Source organism: Aspergillus pseudonomiae (assembly GCF_009193645.1).
Source record: "Aspergillus pseudonomiae strain CBS 119388 unplaced genomic scaffold BDV37scaffold_8, whole genome shotgun sequence".
Taxonomy (NCBI): Eukaryota; Fungi; Ascomycota; class Eurotiomycetes; order Eurotiales; family Aspergillaceae; genus Aspergillus; species Aspergillus pseudonomiae.
Genome location: NW_022476000.1, coordinates 351,564 through 374,838, shown reverse-complemented (window position 1 = coordinate 374,838; position 23,275 = coordinate 351,564). Strand labels below are relative to the sequence as shown.

General features: G+C 48.6%; 12 protein-coding genes across 12 annotated transcripts; 5 read left to right on the top strand and 7 right to left on the bottom strand.

The window, feature by feature from the left end:
* Positions 1 to 657: 657 nt before the first annotated feature.
* On the top strand, positions 658 to 1,832 carry BDV37DRAFT_296945 (SDR family NAD(P)-dependent oxidoreductase; the record flags this gene model as incomplete). Its single annotated transcript, XM_032090216.1, has 2 exons — positions 658 to 815; positions 991 to 1,832. The coding sequence occupies exons 1-2, from the start codon at positions 743 to 745 to the stop codon at positions 1,830 to 1,832; spliced, it is 915 nt and encodes a 304-aa protein (XP_031945363.1). The 5' UTR covers positions 658 to 742.
* Positions 1,833 to 1,891: 59 nt separating this feature from the next.
* BDV37DRAFT_207964 (isopenicillin N synthase family dioxygenase) lies at positions 1,892 to 3,376 on the bottom strand. Its single transcript, XM_032079950.1, has 2 exons — positions 3,127 to 3,376; positions 1,892 to 3,021 (listed from the first exon to the last, which is right to left on the bottom strand). The coding sequence occupies exons 1-2, from the start codon at positions 3,199 to 3,201 to the stop codon at positions 2,041 to 2,043; spliced, it is 1,056 nt and encodes a 351-aa protein (XP_031945362.1). The 5' UTR covers positions 3,202 to 3,376; the 3' UTR covers positions 1,892 to 2,040.
* A 153-nt stretch (positions 3,377 to 3,529) lies between these two features.
* On the top strand, positions 3,530 to 5,315 carry BDV37DRAFT_239805 (amidohydrolase family protein; the record flags this gene model as incomplete). Its single annotated transcript, XM_032080996.1, has 2 exons — positions 3,530 to 4,806; positions 4,866 to 5,315. Coding segments are annotated over exons 1-2 (1,144 nt in total), but the record flags the coding sequence as incomplete, so codon positions are not given.
* On the bottom strand, positions 5,181 to 6,827 carry BDV37DRAFT_279411 (uncharacterized protein; the record flags this gene model as incomplete). Its single annotated transcript, XM_032086333.1, has 3 exons — positions 5,181 to 6,235; positions 6,296 to 6,679; positions 6,740 to 6,827. 3 exons carry the CDS (start codon positions 6,825 to 6,827, stop codon positions 5,181 to 5,183), a joined length of 1,527 nt encoding a protein of 508 aa, XP_031945360.1.
* A 2,457-nt stretch (positions 6,828 to 9,284) lies between these two features.
* BDV37DRAFT_279409 (YgfZ/GcvT domain-containing protein) lies at positions 9,285 to 10,628 on the bottom strand (the record flags this gene model as incomplete). Its single annotated transcript, XM_032086332.1, has 1 exon — positions 9,285 to 10,628. One exon carries the CDS (start codon positions 10,626 to 10,628, stop codon positions 9,285 to 9,287), a length of 1,344 nt encoding a protein of 447 aa, XP_031945359.1.
* Positions 10,629 to 10,690: 62 nt separating this feature from the next.
* BDV37DRAFT_207900 (decapping enzyme complex catalytic subunit DCP2) lies at positions 10,691 to 13,988 on the bottom strand. Its single transcript, XM_032079949.1, has 2 exons — positions 13,493 to 13,988; positions 10,691 to 13,411 (listed from the first exon to the last, which is right to left on the bottom strand). Exons 1-2 carry the CDS (start codon positions 13,521 to 13,523, stop codon positions 10,920 to 10,922), a joined length of 2,523 nt encoding a protein of 840 aa, XP_031945358.1. The 5' UTR covers positions 13,524 to 13,988; the 3' UTR covers positions 10,691 to 10,919.
* A 299-nt stretch (positions 13,989 to 14,287) lies between these two features.
* BDV37DRAFT_279407 (DUF4112 domain-containing protein) lies at positions 14,288 to 15,214 on the top strand (the record flags this gene model as incomplete). Its single annotated transcript, XM_032086331.1, has 3 exons — positions 14,288 to 14,362; positions 14,429 to 14,643; positions 14,698 to 15,214. 3 exons carry the CDS (start codon positions 14,288 to 14,290, stop codon positions 15,212 to 15,214), a joined length of 807 nt encoding a protein of 268 aa, XP_031945357.1.
* Positions 15,215 to 15,285: 71 nt separating this feature from the next.
* BDV37DRAFT_207898 (uncharacterized protein) lies at positions 15,286 to 16,711 on the bottom strand. Its single transcript, XM_032079948.1, has 2 exons — positions 16,424 to 16,711; positions 15,286 to 16,357 (listed from the first exon to the last, which is right to left on the bottom strand). Exons 1-2 carry the CDS (start codon positions 16,507 to 16,509, stop codon positions 15,358 to 15,360), a joined length of 1,086 nt encoding a protein of 361 aa, XP_031945356.1. The 5' UTR covers positions 16,510 to 16,711; the 3' UTR covers positions 15,286 to 15,357.
* Position 16,712: 1 nt separating this feature from the next.
* Positions 16,713 to 18,952, top strand: BDV37DRAFT_207858 (putative integral membrane protein (Ptm1)). Its single transcript, XM_032079946.1, has 7 exons — positions 16,713 to 17,028; positions 17,091 to 17,288; positions 17,342 to 17,664; positions 17,720 to 17,760; positions 17,808 to 17,882; positions 17,935 to 18,545; positions 18,609 to 18,952. Exons 1-7 carry the CDS (start codon positions 16,954 to 16,956, stop codon positions 18,888 to 18,890), a joined length of 1,605 nt encoding a protein of 534 aa, XP_031945355.1. The 5' UTR covers positions 16,713 to 16,953; the 3' UTR covers positions 18,891 to 18,952.
* Positions 18,903 to 19,313, bottom strand: BDV37DRAFT_207861 (uncharacterized protein). The gene has a single exon (XM_032079947.1). It carries the CDS (start codon positions 19,261 to 19,263, stop codon positions 19,015 to 19,017), a length of 249 nt encoding a protein of 82 aa, XP_031945354.1. The 5' UTR covers positions 19,264 to 19,313; the 3' UTR covers positions 18,903 to 19,014.
* An 874-nt stretch (positions 19,314 to 20,187) lies between these two features.
* On the top strand, positions 20,188 to 20,737 carry BDV37DRAFT_279404 (uncharacterized protein; the record flags this gene model as incomplete). The annotated part of the gene is made up of 2 exons (XM_032086330.1): positions 20,188 to 20,485; positions 20,535 to 20,737. 2 exons carry the CDS (start codon positions 20,188 to 20,190, stop codon positions 20,735 to 20,737), a joined length of 501 nt encoding a protein of 166 aa, XP_031945353.1.
* Positions 20,738 to 21,590: 853 nt separating this feature from the next.
* Positions 21,591 to 23,103, bottom strand: BDV37DRAFT_268782 (uncharacterized protein; the record flags this gene model as incomplete). Its single annotated transcript, XM_032084238.1, has 6 exons — positions 21,591 to 21,868; positions 21,918 to 21,992; positions 22,044 to 22,422; positions 22,473 to 22,577; positions 22,629 to 22,694; positions 23,029 to 23,103. 6 exons carry the CDS (start codon positions 23,101 to 23,103, stop codon positions 21,591 to 21,593), a joined length of 978 nt encoding a protein of 325 aa, XP_031945352.1.
* Positions 23,104 to 23,275: the final 172 nt, after the last annotated feature.

Sequence of the window (23,275 nt, the reverse complement as noted above, 5' to 3'; positions counted from 1 at the left end):
GAGTTATGCGTTCCTGAGTACGATACACTTGTACGTTCCACAAACCTGGAGTTGGATTGCCGCCGTCTCGTGACCCAAAAGCCCTAATTTCAAACAGATGATCACCGGCTTACAGAGAGCATTGCGATGGTGAAGACCAAATGCAAATTCTCTATAAAGGGAGACTTTGGCTGCCTGTTGCCTCGAGGGGTGGTTGGATACACTTTGATACAAAGTTGGACCAACTGTCAACACCCGCGATTTGACCAAGCATAGTATTATTCAGGAGAGACGACCGTAGGATGTATCATGCAATTGAGCTAGCCCTGAGCTCTAATGGGCGTGGAATTATGGTACCTAAGTCTCATAGTATAGGATGTAAGACAGATAGATTGCTAGTGATAAAAGTGTCCGCCGTTGAAAACAAGCCTGATGTACCCAGTCTTGCTCCTCCAAAGAGATACAGATCAATTGCATTCTACAACTAGAAGGAACCGTAGTATGTTGAAAGGATTCTAGTTGGAAATAAAAGACTCGAAGGAGCAAACACCGGGGAAGGGGAGAATTACCCCGCAGGCAACTCGGTCCAACCCCGAGCGGGGAAAATGACGACTTCTACTTATCAATCAACTCATCCTTGTTCCTCCTCTATAAACCATTGGCATATCTCTGTAAGAAGGAAAGCCTGCTGACACGCTACTGCTACTTCACTTGACCCCTTGTCAACTACGGACATTTACGAACTTCACATCTTCATCCAAACATGTCTCACCTTCAACCCTCGAGTCTATTCTCCGTCAAAGGACTGGTCGTAGTCCTAACAGGAGGGGGAAGTGGTAAGTGCAAGCAGAATCATTGTTTGCCCTCGTATTTCTTCTTCTACAACCAATACGCAAGTGACAAGTCCACCATATCACCGCATAAATTGAGAAACAGGCCGCATTGAGCCAAGACAAGCAAAGAAAAGCAACGAACCCCATCACAAAGTACCGGCTAACAACAACACCACAGGCCTAGGTCGTATGATGGCCCACACGCTCGACGCAAATGGCGCATCCAAGATTTTCATCATTGGCCGCCGACAAGAAGCCCTGCAAGAAACCATCACGCAAAGCCCGAACAGCAAGACCAGCTCCATAATCCCCATCCAAGCGGACGTCTCCTCAAAAGCATCCCTCGAAGCAGCGTACCAGACTATCTCGGCACAGACAGATCACGTTGATCTCCTCATCGCTAACAGCGGCATTCTCGGCCCAAACGCCAGTCCCCCGCCTCCCAAGCCAGACGGATCCCTCCCCAGTCTCGCCGAGGTCCGTGATGCTCTCTGGTCCGTCCCCATGGATGACTTTACTAAGGTCCTGGATGTAAACGTGACCGGTGCTTATTATACGGCAGTGGCTTTCCTCCCGCTGCTGGAAGCGGCGAATAAGCGGCGGCCGGCACCTGTGAAGAATCAGATTGCTGCGCCTACTGCGCAAGTTATTATTACTACTTCTATTGCGGGGTTCAATCGGAAGGTGCCGATTAGTGCAGCGTATAATCTTTCCAAGGCAGCGGCGAATCATTTGGTGAAAATGCTTTCGACGACGTTGGCGTCGTATGATATTCGAGTTAATGGCATCGCACCGGGAATTTACCTATCCGAGATGTCGACGCGGAATTTCGAGGAGGGTGATAAGGGGATCTCGGATGGGTCGTTTAAGAAGGAGATCATTCCTCTTACGAGGGCTGGCGGCGAGGAGGACATCGCTGGGCTGATTCTTTATATGGCGAGTGCTGCGGGTGGTTATTTGAACGGGAATATCACCATTACTGACGGTGGAAGGCTGAGTACTGGGGTGGCAACGTATTAAGGAGACACCCTTGGCTTTTTTTCACGGTTCCATTCCATATCAATATGTAAATATTAGACGGGAGATACATGCATTGACCTTTTTATCGTCATGAACAGACACTACGTTGCAATGCTTATCGGAAGCTAGGGATAAGACACGGAGAATAGGGCTGCAGCTTGGGCAAATAATGCTGGAGCGGATTATAACCGACCAGTTTGTTGAAGATTCAGTAAGTGGCTGTGAGGCGCTGGACCAGGTAATCCCCGGTAACGATTGCTGGGTACTTTGCTTCCTTGATATCATCCCCATAGGTCCCAGGGATAGCTTCAATGAGCTTGTTGTTATTGGGATTGCAGAAATATGCAATACTGTAGCGGTCTGGGTACATGTCAGAGTTGTCCTCCTCACCAATGGGGGTTGGTGGCTCAACGACGCGATGACGGGTGCTCTTGATCAGATCATTCGACCATCGAGCCAATAGGTCACCCGCGTTGACGACCACTGTATCTGCAATGGGGGTCACATCGACATAGGTATCTTTGGGACTGTGCACTTGGAGCCCACCGCGACGATCTTGGAAGAGAAGCGTGATGGAGCCATAGTCGCTGTGCTCGCCCGCACGAACCTGCGACGGGTTCTTCCTGAAGACTTCCTTCGACACAGCTGGATAGTGCAGCAGTCGAAGATTATTGTCTCCTGCATCTACGTAGGAGTCAAAATAATGCTCCGGTAAGTTCATCCCAAGTGCGATGGCTCTCATCACTTCCGTGTGGAGAGATTTGCACATGTTGAAGAATGATGTCATGACTTCTCTGAAATCCTTTCCTTCGTCGTCAATCTGGTCCGGCCAGCGATTGGGTTGATCGTCCAGATTATCGCGACCAATCTCCATGGTTTCCTTGAGATCTGGGGTAGCTCGGAGAACTTCAGGCGCCGTTGGGTCGTCCACGTTGCTCAGCTTCTCTTGTCCCGTCTTCACGTAACCACGGTTCGCCTGTGGGGTAGTCCAGCACAGACTGTCTTTCTGGTCCTGGGGTCGCGCAAAGAATCGTGCAGATGAGCCAAACACCCGGGAGACGACGGAAGGAGGAAGACCGTGCTCCTTGAGATAGAGGAAACCGGATGTTTTGAATGCTTCTACAATGGAGACGGCGACGGCATGCTTATCAGCGGGTGTTCCGTTGAGAAAGGGACCGAAGTCAATGACCTACAATCATAAGTCAAACGCTCACGATATATAGAAAGATGAGTTGATCATCAAGTTGAATAATATAGTGAGAGCACTGCATTGATCTTTAGCTATTGTACTCACTGGAATGATAATATCATCTCTGTCAACAGCGGTGGTTGCTGGATGACATGACTGTTGTGGCAGATTACCCTCCATTTTGAAGGCTAGTTCTCAAGCATACAGGGCGGGTATGTTAGAGAAGTATAGTCGATTGAAGAAAGGGAATAATGGGAATGGGGATTTATGGTTAGGGAGAGGTTGAATGTTAACTGGCGTGGTGGCGCAAGATGAAGACTTGGTGAAGTCACTTCTACTCCACGGGACCAGAGGCGGGACAACGAGAGAGATGAAGGGGAAGATTAAAAGGCGATCCGTAAAGGAGTGGAAGATCCTCCCCCGTGACCTGCGTGAAATGATACTGCTTCCAATAGAGCGGGGAAGATAGTACATCAACCTAATATTATGTACACACATAGGTTGGTATCTAATCTTATCTTCTTTACTTGGATCTACATAGGACAGATAACAACTATTATTGATTTGAAGATTGATCAGGCCATGATAACAGAATTTAACATGCTTACAATTCTTGGGAAAAGAGTGATCTTGGAGATGATGTACACTGTAACCCCGCCCTCATTTTCATATGCATCGACTCCTCAGCTTCCCCTCCTCTTCATTGCAACCTCATCAACCTCACAAGCAAAGTACCAATTTCCCTTCTCTTGACACACATTCACCTCGCTGCAGGACTCAGAAGAGCAGAATAAATCATGCCACCTCTAATTATCGACATTCATACCCATGTCTACCCTCCTGCGTATATGGAAATGCTCCGTGTTCGCAAGAGCGTACCCTATGTGCATGATCCAGCTAATGGTGCAGACCCCCGCTTAATTATCCTGTCCTCAGATGATGACAGTTCCATTCCCCTCGATGAACGGGGTCGTCCAGTCGACTCATCCTATTGGAATATCGACGTGAAGCTGGCCTTCATGCGTCGCCATGGAATCAACTGTAGCGTGATTTCCCTCGCCAACCCCTGGTTAGATTTTCTTGAACCTGAAGAAGCGCAAACATGGGCGCAACGCATCAACGACGATCTTGAAAACACATGCGCACGTATTAACAAGGCTGGAGACCCAGACAAAACCCTGGCGCTACACGAGAAGGAATCGCTATTTGCTTTCGGCGCGCTGCCGCTAAGTGCTCCTAGCGCTGACATTGTCGTGAGCGAAATCAAGAGACTTAAAACCTTGCCGCATCTGCGTGGGGTCATCATGGGAACCTCCGGGTTGGGAAAAGGACTGGATGATACCCAACTGGATCCTGTCTGGGGGGCGCTGCAGGATACTGAATCACTTCTATTCTTACACCCACACTACGGACTACCCGACGAAGCTTTTGGTGGCTCGGATGCGATGAATCGCTACGGCCATGTTCTTCCGCTGGCTTTAGGGTTCCCCCTTGAAACGACAATTGCAGTGACTCGAATGCTTTTGGCCGGTGTCTTTGATCGGTTTCCGCGGCTGAAGATCTTGCTGGCCCATTCTGGAGGCACGCTTCCCTTCCTTGCAGGACGGATCGAAAGCTGTATCCATCATGAACGCAAGTTCATTGCCAACGGTGGTGATGTGCCTGGTCCTCAAAGAAGCGTATGGGATGTCTTGAAGACCAATATATATCTTGATGCTGTGGTATATGGCACTGCTGGCTTGCAAGCAGCAATGACAGCATCTGGAACAGATCGTTTGCTTTTTGGTATGATCTTTCGTTGGAGCAATACTAGTTAAATGTGGATCTCGCTCACCAAGTACTAGGTACCGACCACCCGTTCTTCCCTCCCTTGGATAGCAAGGAAGGAGAATGGCCTAGTGTGACGACAAACTACAAGGCCATTCACGCTACATTCGATAAAGATGGAGATGCAGCTGCCGCTGTGTTGGGCGGAAATGCAGCTCGGATTCTGGATTTGAAATGATATCCGATCAGAGTACTGTTAGGAATTATCGAGAGAAAAGAACAGATATTTATAAATTATAGCTATAAACAAATGGAGAACACACCCATGGACTTTCTATGGGAAACCGCCATTTCTTTTGTTGGTAGAGTGGTACTTGGTTACAATTCTGTATTCAAAGCTTTGAAGCGTTGCTTTTCACCAATATTTCCCATCCTAATAGCTTCCATACCTCTTGCGTGAACCAGTCTGGGACTGATTGATCAGGGTCCTGAGAAGGTAGTTGTAGATTGCGAAGATCTTCATCAGTCAGCGCGGGTCGCTGGAGTGACTTTCCCCAAGTCGAATCTGTGCCAAAAACAGCCTGGAGCAGAGTGCTTTGTAGTCTTTCCTTGATATTTGCCACAAATAATATGCTTCCGTCACTATCTCGAGATGCCGATGGAGATGAAGTAAAACTATGCAATACGACCAATGATCTCTCTAATAGCCAGATTAGACACTTCGCCTCCATCTCTGCTGAACACAACGAATTATCGTTGAGGTCAAGTGCTGTCAAGCCTCTAGGGAGTGGAATCTTTGTAGAGTCCGCACGAAGATCAGTTCGTAGCTTTAGATCCTGAAAGACGAACATGCACAGCAACTTTCCGACGCGATTGAGCAAAATGAATAGAAACCCTTCTAGTAAATCCTGGTGTCTCGGACACCCAGGGTTAAGGGAGGAGGCCATTGTGTTTAGCAGTCGAGCCATCTGCGTAGCAACCTCATCATCGATGTTCATATTGGATTCAGGAAACTGTCTATCTTTGACCTTCTTTTTGGTTGCTGCGTATTTTTGCTTGGATGCCTGTGTCTCGTCGGATTTGACCTTGCACCGTTGCTCTAAAGCATTAATCGTTGCTTCATACAGGCGAACAATATGGTAGATGACACGATTGGAATATCGTATGACATTCTCTGTTCCAGATAAAGCTTTCAACGCCCGTAAGAGAACTTGGAAAGCGCATGCCATGCAGCGAAACACTTCAGCGGTAGTCGGCCCTTCAATCCGCGTTGAGCCCTTATTACTCGAAGTACAATGGGCCGCTCTTTTCTCCGAGACTACCTTTGAGATTTCATTTGCAGTTGTCTCGCAGAGATTCACCGCAGCCTTAACAATATCCAAGCCATTAGGCTTCTTCTGAAGGACTTTCTGAAGCGTATAATAATGCCTCATGAATGGGCCGATAGCTAAGACAAGAACCAGTCAGCGCCGCACACAAGAACACGGGCACGACGGAACAAACTAACACTCCTCCGTATAATCAAGTCGATCAAGTCCATCCCATGGAGCTGAGGTATGATCCGATATACCCTTAGAACCCATCTGCGTCTTGGTTCTTTTCCGTGCCGTTGTACCTCCAGTGGCTTTTTCGCCAACGGTTACCTTTCGCTTCGACGACGACTGTTCCGCCTCAAACGGGGTATTTTGGACCTGTAACCTAGCACTGAGGGCTTCATTACGCCTCTCAAGGTCGTAAATGCGATCTACTAGTTTGCTCTGCTCTGCTTCGGACTTTTCGTACGCCTGCTGCCAGAAGGAAACGCTGTCGAAGAATCTATCTTTGTCATGAGTATAGGATTTGTCTGCGTCTCGAGTATCTTTGATATGCTGTCTGATGTTCAGAATATAATCTGTAAGGTTTATTGTTTTTTAGTGAGTAGATACAATCATGGTAGTTTGATGCTATTTACCTCTGATACTCAAGTCTGCTGGTTTATGCTTGACGATTGCTATTGCGAGAGCCAGCTGTGCTGGGAAAGGGACGGTGTCATCGTCCATATTTGCTGAGAGGATTCTTCAGTGATCAAATATGTTCAAGTGAGTAGATTGTTGATACTGTGTGAGTGGAGTGTAGGAGGGAGCTCCGAGCCACGTGGTTTGGTCTACATCATCTAAAGCACTGTTATTGAGTTCATCTTCTAAAACCTTTACAACAAAGACTTGGAATTGAAGACACTTGCTAGGCTGCAGTCTTCTTCTCTTCTCTCACAATTTAGCACTGAAAAAGTTCCATCTTGAAATAACATCCTGCATCCACACCAGCTCCAGTGACTGACTAGGTAGTAGACTCCTCAATGATATAGTAGATCTAACCTAGTCATTGTAAACTTTGCCCTCATAGATATGTTCAAGATCCAATTGGTTTCGCAAATATTTTCCCTCACACTTCCCAGATCGAACCGGCAAGGTATCGTTGATGACATATTTCTCTCAGCAAGCAATGTATTTAAGTCTTGGGGACCGGCAATAATAGCGGAGCGCGAAGTGCGAAGCTATTGTATAGCTATAGCATGGCTCGTACAATAAACAGTTGCACTGCTGGAAAGTTGATATAGATTCATAGGCGAGCAACTTGCAGTGGATTATAGCTAAGTGTTGCCATTGAGTTGGTATTTATCTAGTCTTCTTCTTGTTGCCCGTCTATTAGTGGAGGACAATATAATTTAAATTTATTTATTTTGTTTTATTTTCAAGTTCCGCCACCGCCTCCGCCAATGAATACCATCATTTATTTTCCCAAGTCATTCCACAACATTACATCTCAATCCCCTTCACCTCAGCTGTAACTCGAAAATCAAATAGGGGTAACCCAAGAATACTTGCGTATAAAGCGCAAGTCTCTATACCCTCCCAAGTCACCATATCCCATATCGCTACATTCTAGCAAATTCGAACAAGATGGCTTCCAACGACGATCTCAAGGCGCACGCCGCCTCCAATCAGGATTTTTATGCCCTGCTAGACATATCCCCAGCCGCCGCCGAAGGCGAGATTCGTCGTGCATACCGAAAAACTGCTCTTAAATACCATCCCGACAAAATCGCGAACCCCACACCTGCAGACATCGACAAGTTCCACACTTTACAGATTGCCTACGATGTCCTTTCTGATCCATCGATACGACAGCTCTACGATAATGCGCGGGAGGCGCGGCAGCGGAAGCAGCGCGAGCGGGATATGATGGATGCGGCGAAGAGGAAGATGAGAGAAGATCTAGAAGCGAGGGAACGCGCTGGTGCTGCGGCGATGGGTGGTGCGCCTCGCGGGGTGAAACGGACGTGGATGAGTGGGACAGGTGATGATGATGCGGAGGAGAAGCTGCAGCGGGAAATTGAGCGGATTGCGGAGGATGGCCGGCGGCGACGACGAGAGGCGGAGGAGCGGTTGAAGCAAAAGGCCGATGACGAGGAGAAGCGGAGGCGTCAGGAGGAGGAAGAGGCACAGAAGGCTGCGGATAAGAGTAGTCAGCGGGTCGATCGCTCGCAGGAAGGTGGAGCGAATGTGCCGGAACTCGAACGAGCTGTGAAGGCGCGCTGGGTTCGTGAAGGTAGGGGCTTGGACTTGGATAAGGATCGTTTAACGTCTTTGTTCACTCCATTTGGCAAGGTCGAAAGTGTTGTTGTGCTCAAGGATAAGCGGCAACGTATTGGAGATAGGCGTGAGAAAAAGACTGTCGCAACGGGCGTTGTGGTCTTTACTTCCATCGTGGGTGCGCATGCTGCCGTTCTGGACAGTGAGAAGAAGATACGCCAAGGCGCTGCGCAAACAGATAGCGACTGGGGCTCAATTGACTCTGTATTCTGGGCATCTGGCAACCAACCTGACCTAGGGGCAGGATCTGACAACCGTCCTGCTTCTCCTCCCGCAGAGAAAAGTGAGCCAAAGATGGCAGCTGCGCCTCCCAGGCCTGCATTTAACTTCCCTGGAGTCAAGACGACGGGCTCAGATGGCAAAAAGCCCGGCAAAGCGCCGTCTTTTGGTTCATTCGCTTCTGCTGCAGCCGTAACTGGTTCAGCTAAGCCAACCCCTAGTTCGTCGACTAACGGCCCAAATACCCCTAGCATGGAAGAAGTGACATTAATGCGACTAAAGACTGCGCAGCGGGAGAAGGAGCGCAAAGCTCTTGAGGAGCAGCTTCGGAAAGAAGACGAGGCTGCAGATGCCGCCGAGGCCGCGGCCGCTGAAACCAACGCTTAGTTTACCATGTTTCTCTTGTACACAGGCTACCTTTTTTTTATTACTATAACCGCATATGTTGGGCATCAGTCTTACAGGCTCTCCCTCTAGCCTGCGGCTGAACTCAACCGGACAAATAGCTGGCGTTGTGGGGATTATGTATAGATAGACTAATTAGCACAAGAGATACCCCTTCATCATATGGAACACATTTTGCTTGATTGCTGTGCTATGATACATGGTCGTTACTATACATATGCTATATCATACAAAGATCTATTACTCTTTCTGCCGGAGCGACTCTTCTTCTAATTGCTCTAGGAACTCCCGTGCTCGATGGCCTTGTTCGGCCTCACGACTACGGGTGTTGTTCTTCACTCCTCCATTGAGGATGAAATCTCTCGTCCAAGAAGGCACAAAGGCTTTGACCTTGACCTCTCCAGGCCCCTGGTGTTCTGATGAACCTTCTTCTGCCGCATCCCATGACACTTTGAACTCCTGCTCAGGGCTATACTGGGTGCGCTCGCCAGTAAGAGTAACATCAGTCATCATCTCTAACCGGCACAAGGCAAGACCGATGTTACCAACTCCACCGAGGAACTTGCCCGTACTACGCGCTTTTCGTGCACTGATCTTGTACATATTCGCTGCGCTTGGAGGTAGAGGCAACTCCGCAGTAGGATCATACACGGGAGCCCCAGCGGAATCAAGAACACTTTGATCTCCTGTATATAACTGCACGGGTAGAATACGCTTCCGTACAACACCCGTGTGATGGGTGCGGATCGTAAGCTCCTGGCCCACATAGCAGCCCTTGCGGAAGTCAATTCCCTTCATCATATCCATATTGCACTCCAACGGGAGCGCTGATTCACGAATAATCTCAGACTGGCCTTCGGCAATACCGTGCAGCATTCGGCGCACGGTATAGGCTCCAAGACCCACCTCCGAACCGGCAATCTGAGTCTCATCAGGAACATGAGTCCGGAGATCCTCCGCACCCGGAGTGATGAGGCGGGAGCCGAACCCGGGAGCCCTTGTATCAACGCAGCCGGCGATCGAGGACGATGGTGAGAAAGGAGACGAGGATGGGGTTTCAAGATTATATGCGGCCCAGCGGGGTTGTTCATGTTCCTTCCATGAGGCCCACACCGTGCGTTCGCCGTCTTCGAGAGCACGTAGCTTTAGCTTTGCACGAAGCTTGTGTTTCTTTAAATGTTTCATGAGACTCGCCACTTCGTTCTTATCGACTTCGATGAGCCATGCTGGTTCATCGGGCGACGCAAGGTCTGCTTGTGGGAGCGGGTACAGAAAAGCATCGTTCAGCACTCGACCTTGAGAGTTGAGGAAGGCGGTATAAGATCCAGTTCGACGGGTTGCGCGGTTTGAGTCGTTCGTTATTAACATGTTCTGGGTAATAAGCCCCTGAAGGAAGGTGGTACTATCGACCCCTGTGATGGAAATCAGGCTTCGGTTCGTAAGGCGAGCATAACCGGCTTGCGGCGGGGAAGCTGGAGTGGCATCGCTCTTCTGCTGCGAGCGTGGATGGGCGGTGGTTGAGAAGAGCCGGGCGTTTTTCGAGCAATTAGCACATAACGTGCGGACAGATGGGCTGGGCCGCATCATTGTCATCGGATGGCACTGTTAGAAAGTGGATGTAGCTGCGGAGAAAGTTTACAAATCAACTAAAGCTCCATGGACGATGATATCAATCACCGGGCGGTGGCACGCGGCAGAATATATTTATACTACACTCCACTAGGTCCTTACGATTGACCACTCATTACGTACAGAAAAGTCCAAGAGACGATAAAGAATATAGCCTATTAAATTATCCCATCCAAAGCGCCACGGATCCTGCCCAAATAAAGAGCTAAACTTAGTACTACAAGAATATGGCGGGCACAAGCACGCCTACTTGTTCCCCTTGGCAACCCCTTGCAAAAATCCAAGCAAGAAAGCCTTGTTGTCTGGCGAAGACACTCTCGCATTCAGGCTGCCATTATCTTCTGGCGCGGGAGATTCTCCACTCATCCCAACTGGAGTGGGGAGATTAAGAGGCGATAGCGGACTGACAACGGATGATGTTACTGGCTTTGATCCGGAGATGTGGACATTGAGATCAACTGCGGGCGAAACGCCTGGTGATACTGGTTGTTTGCCAAAAAGGGAGAGAAGAGTCTCTTTTTGAGCAGCGGATTGACTTGGTCGGCGATCAAAATTGCTTGCCTCCCGTTCGGTGCTTGAAATCTGAGGACCATCTTGCTGTTCTGAATGGTGTGGTTCCTTGGTCCGTACAGGAAGTATATGGTCCAAGTTTTGAGAACGGCGTAAGATTTGTGGCTGGAAAGGCTTCGGGGGTTCCGAGGTTTTCGGCTTGCTATCCTTGCGGGTACGGGACGAAGTCCTCGAAGATGATGCCACTGCTGGATTAGGTGATTGCTCTCTCTTAGCGGATTGGGGTCTAGCTAAAATTGTAATGGGTGAAGAGAGGCCTTGTGGCTGTCGATCCTTGTTCTTTCGATTCAGAATATTCTGGTTCTTTTTACCTGGTGGCTTAGCAGTTGCCTCAGGCTGTGGTGGATGCACAGATCTAGATGCGGCGCTTGAATTCAAGGAATTCCTCTTTGGTACCGCACTCACGTAAGTAAGTGCCTGTTGGGTAGGGCTAGAATCACGTGGCCGTTGTAGAATCTGCTTTTTAGTGGGAGAGTTTGCATGGCCTGCTAATTCGGCTGGTGTCGAACCAGAGGTAACTGGAGAACCTCTCAAGAGGCTTAACAATTGGTCCTGATGCTGCGACGACTTGCGCCCACTCATGGGCACCTGCTCTGGCTGTGGTGTCAAAGATGCATGAGAAGTCTTAGGCGTCTTCGAGGATTCATCCTTGAAGACACTCAATAGCGCTAATGAGTGGCTTGTGAGCTTCGGAGGCGGTAGCTTACTGGCAGGCGGTACACTCGCTCCTGGAACTTGAGGGGGCTGAGCTGGTTGAGAAAACGGGTCTCCAGTCTGCTGATAAGGGGCCGTAGGTGCTTGATTTGACGGCACATGCGCGTCGTTGTAGGGTTGAGTAGAGATGTGGCGCGAAGTATAAGCATCTATTCCACCATACCCAGCTGGACGGCTATGCTGATTCACCGCCGGAGATGATTGGGCCAATGACCGATGAGGCATATGCTGATCAAGGACATGGTTGTTTGTATGTGGTATATGAGATAATGCGCTAGGCGGTTGCCGTGGCGAAAATTGTCCGAGATAACCAGGCTGTGCGCTTGGACCTTGCACAGGAAAGCCTGGGAACAAGGTCGGAGCAGGATAAGGTGGGTGTTGAGGAGTCATTGCTGCAGTAATAGCATGTGTTGGCGACGTTTGCTCATTGCTCAGGGCCTGTGGAGTGGGCCCACGGGAGGAGCCACTTCTCAAAAGCTCTAAAAGAGCATTGGATTTAGAGGCGTTAGCTGGTAATGTATCGATAGAGGGAGCCGGAATTTGCTGAACAGCGTCATTGATGTTCAAGAGGCGTTTGAGGTGGGCAGAGGCATCCTGAGATGGCGCAACCTCGGGCAGGTCGCTAGAAGTAGTCAGTCCTAGAGACTGACTGGGCGCCGCAAAACCTTCATCCATCGACATCTCTCCCTCATTCTGTAACACTTGAGTCACACCCGCTTGCATCTTCGTGTCGAGCTTCTTCTGCTGTGCGATCCATTTCTTGAGCGGGTGCATGAACGGTGCGACCATATAAAATTTATTCGCGTTTGCAACAGCCAAGCCCTGATCTTGTTGCTTACTCTTCTTCAACGTTGGCAGCTCCGACAAATTGTACCATTCAATCTTGCTGATTTCTTTTCTAGTGCGCGGCTCAAAGTGAGCATTGCGAGGTACCCCACGAAAGACATATAATCTCATGTGCTGTTCTCGCATAGTAATTTCAATGAACTTGACGTCTTTTTCGTTCTTAACGAGTCCAGCTTCGTGAACATCGAAGCCGGTCTCTTCATAGACTTCGCGAATAGCGCAGTCTAGATCCTTTTCGTCTTTGTTGATTTTGCCTCGTGGGAAACTCCAATTGGCACCCTTCTTCCAGCCTTTGACCAAAACTACTTCGTCCATGTCTTGGCTAAGCATTATAGCCCCGCGCACCGGAACACGAGTCTTATATGCCAGAAACTCCGAGAATGCCGTGATGTGATGATAGTGTGACCATTGGGACATTAACGGACAGTGTTGGAAGATACGCAAGGCGAAAGCTTTTAAGGACAGTGAAGGAAGAGCCGGGTCCAACGGCCGGATGAAATCCTCGTAGAACCATTGTGCTTCCTCGACCTGGAAACATATACGTTCGACCGATTCGAGCTCTTCACGGGGCAAGTTTATAATGAAGCGGACACACAGGTCATCCAGCCCTATTAGAGATCAGCCGTCTCGGTATTGTGGTGGCCAATGAAGACCCATCCCAAGTCAGAAATGAAGGGTAGCAGGCTTACAATCTTCTAAATGCATCTTTGTTTCTGTCATATTGTGCGACGTACCCAAGCATTTCAACTCAGCCTAGGTGGGAAGGGGAGTGAAGGTGTCCGAAGTCTGGGACGCGGAGTGAGAGGATGGGTTGGAGGGGACAGCACAGCGATGATGCAGCTTCAAGGAAGGGTGCTTGGCAAAGCGCCAACCCTGAAGCGTACAGTGGCTGCAGAGGAGATAAGGCGCTGACGGGAACAAACCAATAGTTTGTCGATCGGCGAACCAAACGACTGGAAAATCGAGAATGAGGAAGGTGGTTGAGATAGACAGGTATTGAGTTGTCCTCAACGTAACGAAGACAAGAACAGCGAGGAAGCAAGAGCTGAATCGCAGCCCGCTCGATCTGTGGCGGTGCTGCCCAATGAAAGCCCAATGCGGCATGCCCGTGCGCCACATGTGTGGCGATGTGGCTAGTGTGTGATCATCGGTGGCATTATGTAATTATGTAATGGATTCGGGTGGAACTTGCAAACTGCGGGATGACGTCCTCACACGGGCCATGCCCATGGGAACAGGAATGATTAAAAGCCCACGCATGAACAACAACTGTCTTGGCTAGAGCTTAAATGTTCGCTTCGAGCCCCCCTTGGATTAAATATTCCTACCCTTAGGTGTTACCCGATCTCGTCTCTTAAGAAGAATCTGTATATATAGTCGCCTTCTTACGGTCTTGACGGAAATACACCCGGACATTCGACACAAGGCTTCCTGCCGCAAGCTCACGGGGTACAATCATTTATCTACAATCTGGTTGCAAAATCATGTCAGGCCCACTCGTGTCTTTAGTCGGGAAAAGAATTCTAGCAGAATCGGCACGAAACCATTTTGGAACAGAGGTGAGCTGTCCGCTGCGCCTCCCATACTCTCTCAATACAAAGGTTGGCTAAACATATACATCATAGGATCCATATTTCGAGGAAGTTCCGGCCTCACGTCTGCACCGCGTATTCGGCAAAAAGACTCAAAAGCGGCGCAAGGCAGTACCACCGGGTCTGTCTGAAAATGATCAGAAAGTCCTTACCCAAGTGAAACGCAGGGCATATAGACTAGACTTGTGTCTGTTCAGCCTGTGTGGCATCCGATTTGGCTGGGGCAGTGTGATTGGCTTGATCCCATTGTAAGTACTGGCCCAGCTGTGTAGTTTAATAATACTAATTGTGGTCTTGGTTAGTGCCGGCGATGCTGTCGATGCAGCACTTGCGATGATGGTGGTAAATACGTGCGAGAAGATCGACGGGGGGCTTCCGACACGCCTCAGAATGATGATGCTGATCAATGTCATTATTGACTTCGCCATCGGTCTCGTGCCCTTCGTGGGGGATCTTGCCGACGCCATGTACAAGTGTAACACAAGAAATGCTGTTATGCTGGAGAAACATTTGAGGGAGAAGGGAGCCAAGGCGCTTTCGAAACAGCGAAGACGTCAAGAGAATGATACAGATCCAAGTCTGCCCGACGAATTTGACAAATATGACCAGATGATGGTGGATGGTCCTTCAAGGCGCGAAAGCCATAGACATCACAGCAGGCATCGCAGCAGGCATCGCAGTAAGACCCGCCAAGCAACGAATGAGCCAGCACATCAATCCCACGACAACCGAAAGCATACCAAATGGTTCGGTGGAGCCTCCCATCGGGAGCATGACCTCGAAGCTGGAGTCGTCGACAACTCTCAGAACCGTACGTAACAATCGATATTTATGAAGACACAGGGGTCCATTTTTGCGAATTTGTCTTTATAGGCGTTGGTCGTCACATATACCTTAGGTAATATATGATGCTTTTCGTCTTAGTTTGGTCAATAATGGATCACGAATTTTGCAGAGCCCCATTACGAGCTTGTACTTGGACGTGACCGAGCGCATGCGTAGCAGAATTGAGTGTGTCCACCTTCTACTTCATTCATCAAAGGAGCACCGCAAAAAGCGCAAGGGGACAGATTGGTTGGCATTTGTGAGACGTCGAGTTTATTGGCCGTCCTCGTCACGTTCAACATGACACCGGGGTATTTCTCGCCCTGCGTCAGTACGTACCGCATCATGAGCTCGTCGATGGACAAATTCTTGGTTAAAGTATTTTCTGAAAGTGGTTCATCTGGTACAATAAGTTGGGTGAGTTCCGGGAAGAAACTGGCATAATCTCTCAATTCCGCCGTAAACAAGTCCCGCAGGGGGAAGTTGAACTCCAGGCCAAACGGGGACATTCCGTCGGAGACCTGCCAAATTACTGAAGAACCGCGTCCCTTAGCAACATTGGCAAGTGTTTTCGCAGCAAGTCTACTATCTGAGTCTCCCCAAATCACTGCCTGGCAATCCATTTGCTTTGCGAAGGCCACGATCAGCTGGTTCATCAAGATATAATCGACATCAGCCTTAGAGGTTGACGTTGCGATACACGAGCGGAAGGCATCAAGGCGCTCTGCACCCGACAACGAAGGATCATCCTCGAATCCTTTGCCAGCAAATTGGGACATGGTTTCCTTGAAATCGGGGACTAGGTCGAAGATACTGTGAAACGGAACCTTGGTAAAGGAACACAAAGGGAAGTATTTCTGAGCCAACTCGAAACCTTCATCATGCGCAGGATTCGAGGGCGAGATACTCGAAGGCTCTATTACAAGCACATGTAAATCAAAGCCCGGGGAGGCGTGTATTTTCGAGCGCTGAACTTCAAGCTGAGCATGCAACATATGCAACAGCACCGAGGAGGAGAGACCGTAAGAAAGAGGAAAGAGCAGCTTGCAGGGCTTATCTTTTGCGAAACCTTTATTCAGGCGATAATTTTCCATGCGCTTAAAGACTTTGTATGACACGAATTTAATATAACAGTCTCTGCACAGAGAAAGAGCCGGTTAGTATTTGCAGTAACCCCACTTGGAGAGTAGATAAAATTCGTACTTGCATAAACGCCGCCGCCGCAATGTCAGAATAGCTTCTACATCGCGGCAGTCGACGCAAGGGTCCAACAGTTCTTTGCCAGGCATTTCTGTTTATACCACTGTGTCGGGGTTGCTCTTGTGGTTCTTTGGTTTGTATCTGTTATCGGACAGAGGCAAAATTCCGGCAAGAGGCAGAAATCCCGTTGGCGGTGACATTCCTAGGCTTTGCTCCATTTATAGTTTACTCGGAGAAACGGGCTTAGATAATACTACTATGGTATCGGCGGGACATCAACACGCGGCTTCTCCATCTCAAGTGCAAGGTAGCCACGAATCCCTACCGCCTTACCCAACCAGGTCGGAGCTGCGAACAAAAGTGTCGGCTGTTTCTTCGGAACCCATTATTCTCCCTTCTCTCTCTCCTTCCACCTATATTATCCTCCCTTTACTTTTCTCATGATCCTGTGGTTGTAAGAGAACCATTAGCTTTCGGCATCTCCGGAGCGCGCTTAGTACTACCATCTGTTAGCTCCTTTTCTAGCGATCAAGATGAAAGGCTGGCTCCAGGCCTTTTGTTTAACTGCCTTGCTGGCGGGTCGTGCACTCGCAAATGAAGTGGAATTGGTGCGCTAAACATCAGAAGGATATTTCAAGCTGCAAGTTCTAACAGTTGATCTTTTATATAGACACAGGATGAAGCTCATAGGCAGCGATGTTCGGGAATGTACAGTCGCAAAGCCTGGGGCGGAGATGTTGAGCCCTTCATATTGACTAAATTTGTTCGTGATGGCGACACTGGCGATAGTGACCCTCTCGTCAGCTTGGTGATCTTTGAATGGTCCGACGAAGCTCTAATTGGAAGAGCAGTATCGGATGATGCCGATGTACACTTCTTTCACCATCCATGGAGATATCAACCAGCTGATAAACATCATAGGAGAAGGAAACTATTTGCGACGAAAAGAGTGTCAATGACAAGCTCTGCGAGCCTGGCGATATTGGCTCCTTCATCCTTGCCCCGAACGCAAGCGAGTCCGAATTCACAATTGTAACTCAGGCGATCCACTTGAATAATCCTACCGCAATCAACTACCCCGTGAAGAAAACAGGATTCTACTGTGTGAGCACTTATGGATACTCGGGACGGGACTACAAAGCCGTCGTCGAGTTCAGAAACGCGTATGGTGAACTTCCGGCTGCGCAGATCGCCAAGCTCCCATTTTACGGCGGCTTGACTATCGTTTACGCTCTTGTTGGGGTGTATGTTCATGCAAATTTACTGCAATTTCTTGAAGTCTATACTGATTGGACATAGGTTCTGGGCTTTCCTATATGTACAAAATCGCCACGACATCTGTAAGCGACTTCATCCATCTACCACGACAATTACTGACCCACGACAGTACCTGTGCAGAATTATATCACTGCTATATTGGTCTTCCTGATTGTAGAACAGTTGATGACCTGGGGCTTCTATGGTATGTTGAAGCCGATATACAGTCTAGATACTTGCTCTCTAACAATGTGCAGACTATCAGAACCGACACGGCCTGAACGTTGGTGCAAAGGTACTAATGGTCATTGTAGCCGTGCTTAATGCGGGCCGGAATGCTTTCTCATTCTTCTTGCTTCTTATTGTGTGTATGGGATATGGTGTTGTCAAGCCTTCCCTCGGTCGGGCCATGATCTACGTTCGCGTCCTCGCTATCGCCCACTTTATTTTCGCCGTCATCTACGCTGTTGCAAGTCTATCAATAACGCCAGACAGTGCTGGTCCCCTTGTTCTTCTTATTGTGTTGCCACTTGCGGGCACCTTGACTGCCTTTTATGTGTGGACTCTGAATTCGTTGAATGCAACCATGAAAGATCTTATCGACAGGAAGCAAAAGGTCAAAGCATTGATGTACAAGAAGCTGTGGTGGTGCATCTTGGGCAGCATCATCGTGATATTCGGCTTCTTTTTCATCAATTCAATTGCCTTTGCCGGCCGCAGCGAAGCAAGCTTTGTACCAGAACATTGGAAGAGTCGGTGGTTCGTGTTGGATGGTTGGCTCAATCTGGTCTACCTGTTTGACATCGGATTTGTCGCCTACTTATGGCGCCCCACTGCCAACAACAGGCGCTTTGCAATGAGTGATGAGGTACGGCATTATTCCAACATAAAGAAAGGAAAATACGAATGATTGTACTGATATGATCTACAGATTGCTCAAGATGATGATGGGTTTGAGATCCGATCATTCAACAGCGAATTGGACGAGGAAGATGCGCTTGGTGGTATCCCAGAAAGTTCTGCCCATGAACAGCGCCGTGATCTCTCGCCTGTGCCCCCTAAACCCGTCCCGGCTGCACCGCGCCATCGGGAGTCCCTTGATGGAGAAACCATCTTTGCCGTCGGCGAGGATGGAGACAAATGGTCAGATGATGAGGATGATTTGTCCCGCGAGTCGGGCGAGAGAAAGCGGCTTACCGGCAAAGATGCTTAGAAGTGCATAGCTTCACGAAAGCTAGTTCTTTCCCCTTCGAATTGAGCAACGATTATTTGTGACTGCAAGGCGCGCGTCACTATGTACTGATATCATTGAGGATGAAAGATGCCTTTATTGTCAACTATTTGAACGAATCGACGCATTGGGCTTTATTGGTCCTTCTCAGGCATATAACGGCGTTTGGCTCGTTGGAGTTTGTGTCAATTCCGTCTTCTCCCCAGCCAACAAGGAGAAGGGAGAAGAAAGAAAAGAAAAGAAAACCACTAGTTCTTACGCCGCATCTAAACTTGGCGACATGGAATTTGCGATATTTCCTACTCCTGAATAGTCTATGATACTTATGTACAGTTATCACATATTTATGATCCATTATGCGACGAGATCCACATTCTATCTGGAATAACACTGAATATTAATAATCTATATAAAGCTTATCTGCCTCTCCTACAAAGGGATCAGAAACTATAAGAAATACCTATACTTGTGATCTCTACAGAGAGAATTGAAAACATTATTTCTTTTTCCAAAGAGATGTCTTATATATAATATTTCTTTTATAGAAGGGGCAATATTCAAGACCTCAGCTTCAAACATAAGAGAAGTTAGGGGGAGATTATGGCTGCTTGAGCTACGGGATGATAGTGTCATATCATCGATAATTCTAACATCGATGTACTATGACCTTCGGCATCTGGAGGGAATGTCTGATGGCTCTTCCTAAGTCGCGGTCTAAGCGGGAACTTCTGATCTGGTCACGGTACCCTAGAATTAGTTAATGAGGGTGGCTAACCTTCTTGCTCTCAGCACGAAACAAGATGGCTAGTTATCATCCTTGCGACTTCAGCATGATTGCGAACGCACCTTCCCGTAGCCGGTCATCTGGAACTTATTTCCCAGCGGCTCTTTCCTCTTTGGTAAACAATCCACTCTAAAAGAAAAGGTGACAGCGTTCTAAGTGTTGATCCCTACAGAACTACCGCCTTTTATGATCGGGTGAACACATCACCGGACCCATTGTCATGACGCCGAGATTAGGCGTGTCGCCATTTATGAATCTTAGATCTATAGATAAGATGTTCTTCGACATCGTTCAAAGTCGACACCTGCGCACATCTTACACATTTGTTGCTGCGAGGCGCAGTCCGAGCTAGAATTGAAACGAGCTACCATGCCTCTGTTGTGCTAAGACCTACCCAGTTCGCAAACTTTTGATGAACGTGCCACCTTGTGCTATCACCAGAAAGCTTTATCAATAAATTAAGGGGTAAAACCAGAGAAGAGGCAGAGCGGGTGTATGGGTTGGCTTTATGCAGCGATTGCTGGTACCACGGAATCGGGAAAAACTACTTTGATGCGTCTTGTAGCAAATGAACTGCTCAGGATATATGGCGAGGAGAAGCCTATTTACTGCCTTTCAGGATGGCCACAAAGTGTCTATGATATAGGCTGGGCCGCGCGTTTAGAGAAGAACACCGGCGCACACGGCCGCAACTGGCTCAACTACTCATCTTATTTACTTCTAGATGAAGCTCAGTTGTTATACTGGCATGATAACCTCTGGTCAGAGTTCTTCGAAAGTGTCGAGCTGCTTGGTACTGGCTCATTCATAATTCTATTTATGTCTTGTGGCTCACCGCACAGGGGATTCATGGGTTTTGGCGGGAAAGAGCATGCGGAAACTCCGATCAACTTTGCCCCCGAACAGTAAATTTCCTTACATCCTGAAGGTAGCATTGGACCTGAGCCCACCACGTTGGAGGCCAGTTGGTCTACTGCTTAGCGAGGATGAGGCAGGACGTGGTCGGCCGTTTCGCACCCGCTGCCTTAAGCTCAAATATGACTGAGACTCTGACACACGAACTGAAACGAGGACTCTTTGCGTGCAGTAATGGACATGTAGGGTTGCTAACAAACCTCACACGTGTTCTTCAGGACACACCGGTGAGCCTGACTTCGGGGCAAAGGTACAGCCGATGGGTGCAGGAGTCGATACTACTACGGGTGGAGTAGCTTTTCCAGAGTCAACCAATTTAGTACGGGCGTTCTAGAGATCGCAGCGCGACGCATACAGGAGGAGGCCGCGCAGGCTGGACGGAAGGGTGCGCTGAGTCGTGCTCTTCAGGAACGCCAACAGGACACGAACAATCGTGCCTGGGAGCACATGCGGCTTGACAAAGAAAGGCCACATCTACAGGCTAGATGTGATATATGCGATGCGGCCATCAAGCCATCACAGCAGAAAATTGAGAATGCCGCCGTAGAAGAGTATTGGCTTTGGACGAAGTACACTGGGGAGCTACTATATAGTAGGCTTGATAGCGCGGTGACCAAGCTATCTCGTTAAACATACCAGCTTTCCCTTGAGATAGCCAATGTTGCCCAGCGTGCTGTGCGGTCATTCTTGGCAGTGCCATGTGCGGATAAATTTAATGGAAGCATCCATAAATGTATAAATTAATGCATTGAGCTTGACGTCACGGGTAAACTTCCCCAACATTGAACATGACTTCTATGGAATTGGTCTGTTTGATAGGAACCGGATCTTCCCTAAACTCGTGACAGTAAGTAATTCGACTGTCTGAAAAATATGGGTAACAGATATAAATTCCAAATTCCCAAGCGCGACCAGGTCCTGTACCGCCTCAAAGATTCGTTGAATTCGCCCTCGCCTCATATGCATTGGTAGTATTGGTCGTTTCACCCAATCTTATTCATCGGGGCAATATGCTCCTGGCTCTCACTTGTTTCATATACTCTTATGATTTCTGTCTTCTTCGTGATCCCGCCCTTGAGGCGGCTGTGTCGGGATCTGGGGGGTTCGAGGCTTGCGGACTGGCTTGATTCCCCTTGAGAGGCATCGGCAGAACTAAATGGTGCATGAATCTTAAAGAGTTTCCGTAGGGAGGACAGAGATCCCGACATGAGGCCGAGGTTGAACTCGACTTCCATCCAGATAAGGGATGTCGAGGCCGAGTCTGGTGGATCAGCATGGTCCGTTTAAAAGGGGTATGGCGAAGCACTCACAGGTGAAGTTCGTTGTGTCGTTGGTAAATTTAAGAGTTGAGAATCGCACAAGAGCGGCGATGCATGCGGTAAACCCTGGCCCTTCATCAGTACCCGTTGGCTCCATCATCTTAGCTGGTTACTGACCAACACATAGCAGCCCTATGACAAGTAACCGCTTCTTTAACGGCATTTGCAATTTCCAGATTGGTCGCATTGGGAGCACAAGTATCATCACATCAAGTACAAACATGATGACTCCCTGCATCATCAGAATGGCATATGAGGTCTCAGTCGGGTAGCAGCTGGCATTGGGAATGGTCTTATCATAAGCTGCCTGGACAGGCCGACATTGAAACACCAGGGCCAGAGTGCCAGATATTGTGAAAACAGCGATAAATAGCAGGAGGGACTTTCCGGCAACCTGGATGAACCGAGTTGGGAAGAGGCGCATGATGAACACGAGTAGACTGGCTTTGACTGCTGCTGCAATCACAAGGTAGGCGCATTGCGAGGCATATTCGAGCTGCGAGCGTTAGTCTAGGTTGATGAGTTTGAACTGCCAGTTATACTGACTGTGAGGAAGACAGCCAAGTCATCGACGGATACGTTCTGTAAATCCTGTCCCAGCCCATAGTACGTGATGGTATACGCAAGCGCAGAGAACAAATTTACTCCGATCTAAATTATCAGCAACCTCACACTAGCGGTGTATTTCCACACTGAACTCACAAGAGCACACAGTACCAACCAGTCATCGAGTCCGAATCGTTTTATAACGAACTTGCGCAAGTATATCTATCATATCTCAGCGCACTTCTTCCGCGACAGAAGTGTCAAACCTACCCGAAGCATACACACCAATGTCGTTGCAATTGCCAGAACCAACACGATGACCCGTACAGCAATTGTCATATGCGATAAGCCTTCGCCATCCCGCCCTTCAATTGACCTTCCCATGCCGACCGTCTCTGGTGGTTCATCTGGGCGTGGCTCCCAAAGGACATGGGAGAAAAAGGGCACATGGGGAGGAGCCCAGTAGGTATTGCCCTTTCAAGTTTCGCGTCGGCAGCGCCGCTTTCTCAAATTACTCCGGAGTACACGACATTGCAATTGTGGAGTAAATACATACGCTAAACTCGACGGCTGCCAGACATTGACGGAGAATGCGATCCTGGTGGCTGTAGTTCGTCGCGCCGGCCCGCATAGCGCCCTGCTGGCTTTGGGGCCGAGATCCACTGGCCCGTATCAAGATCTCGCACGACCTTTTACAGGCTTAACCTTGTTCCTTCCTTTGTTTTTTTTCTTTTTTTTCTTTTTTTTTTTTTTTTTTTTTTTTTTTTTTTTTTTTTTTTTTTTTTTTTTTTTTTTTTTTTTTT

Bases quoted from the DNA above. Each gene is read 5' to 3' on its own strand.
- BDV37DRAFT_207964 (XM_032079950.1), bottom strand. From the start codon at position 3,201: ATGGAGGGTAATCTGCCACAACAGTCATGTCATCCAGCAACCACCGCT. The intron at 3,022-3,126 runs GTGAGTACAATA...TTATGATTGTAG, and splicing joins GAGATGATATTATCATTCCA to GTCATTGACTTCGGTCCCTT.
- BDV37DRAFT_207900 (XM_032079949.1), bottom strand. From the start codon at position 13,523: ATGACAGAAACAAAGATGCATTTAGAAGATT. The intron at 13,412-13,492 runs GTAAGCCTGCTA...GATCTCTAATAG, and splicing joins AAAGATGCATTTAGAAGATT to GGCTGGATGACCTGTGTGTC.
- BDV37DRAFT_207898 (XM_032079948.1), bottom strand. From the start codon at position 16,509: ATGCCTGGCAAAGAACTGTTGGACCCTTGCGTCGACTGCCGCGATGTA. The intron at 16,358-16,423 runs GTACGAATTTTA...TTCTCTGTGCAG, and splicing joins CGGCGGCGGCGTTTATGCAA to AGACTGTTATATTAAATTCG.
- BDV37DRAFT_207858 (XM_032079946.1), top strand. From the start codon at position 16,954: ATGAAAGGCTGGCTCCAGGCCTTTTGTTTAACTGCCTTGCTGGCGGGT. The intron at 17,289-17,341 runs GTACACTTCTTT...TAAACATCATAG, and splicing joins CAGTATCGGATGATGCCGAT to GAGAAGGAAACTATTTGCGA. The intron at 17,761-17,807 runs GTAAGCGACTTC...GACCCACGACAG, and splicing joins ACAAAATCGCCACGACATCT to TACCTGTGCAGAATTATATC.
- BDV37DRAFT_207861 (XM_032079947.1), bottom strand. From the start codon at position 19,263: ATGGATCATAAATATGTGATAACTGTACATAAGTATCATAGACTATTC.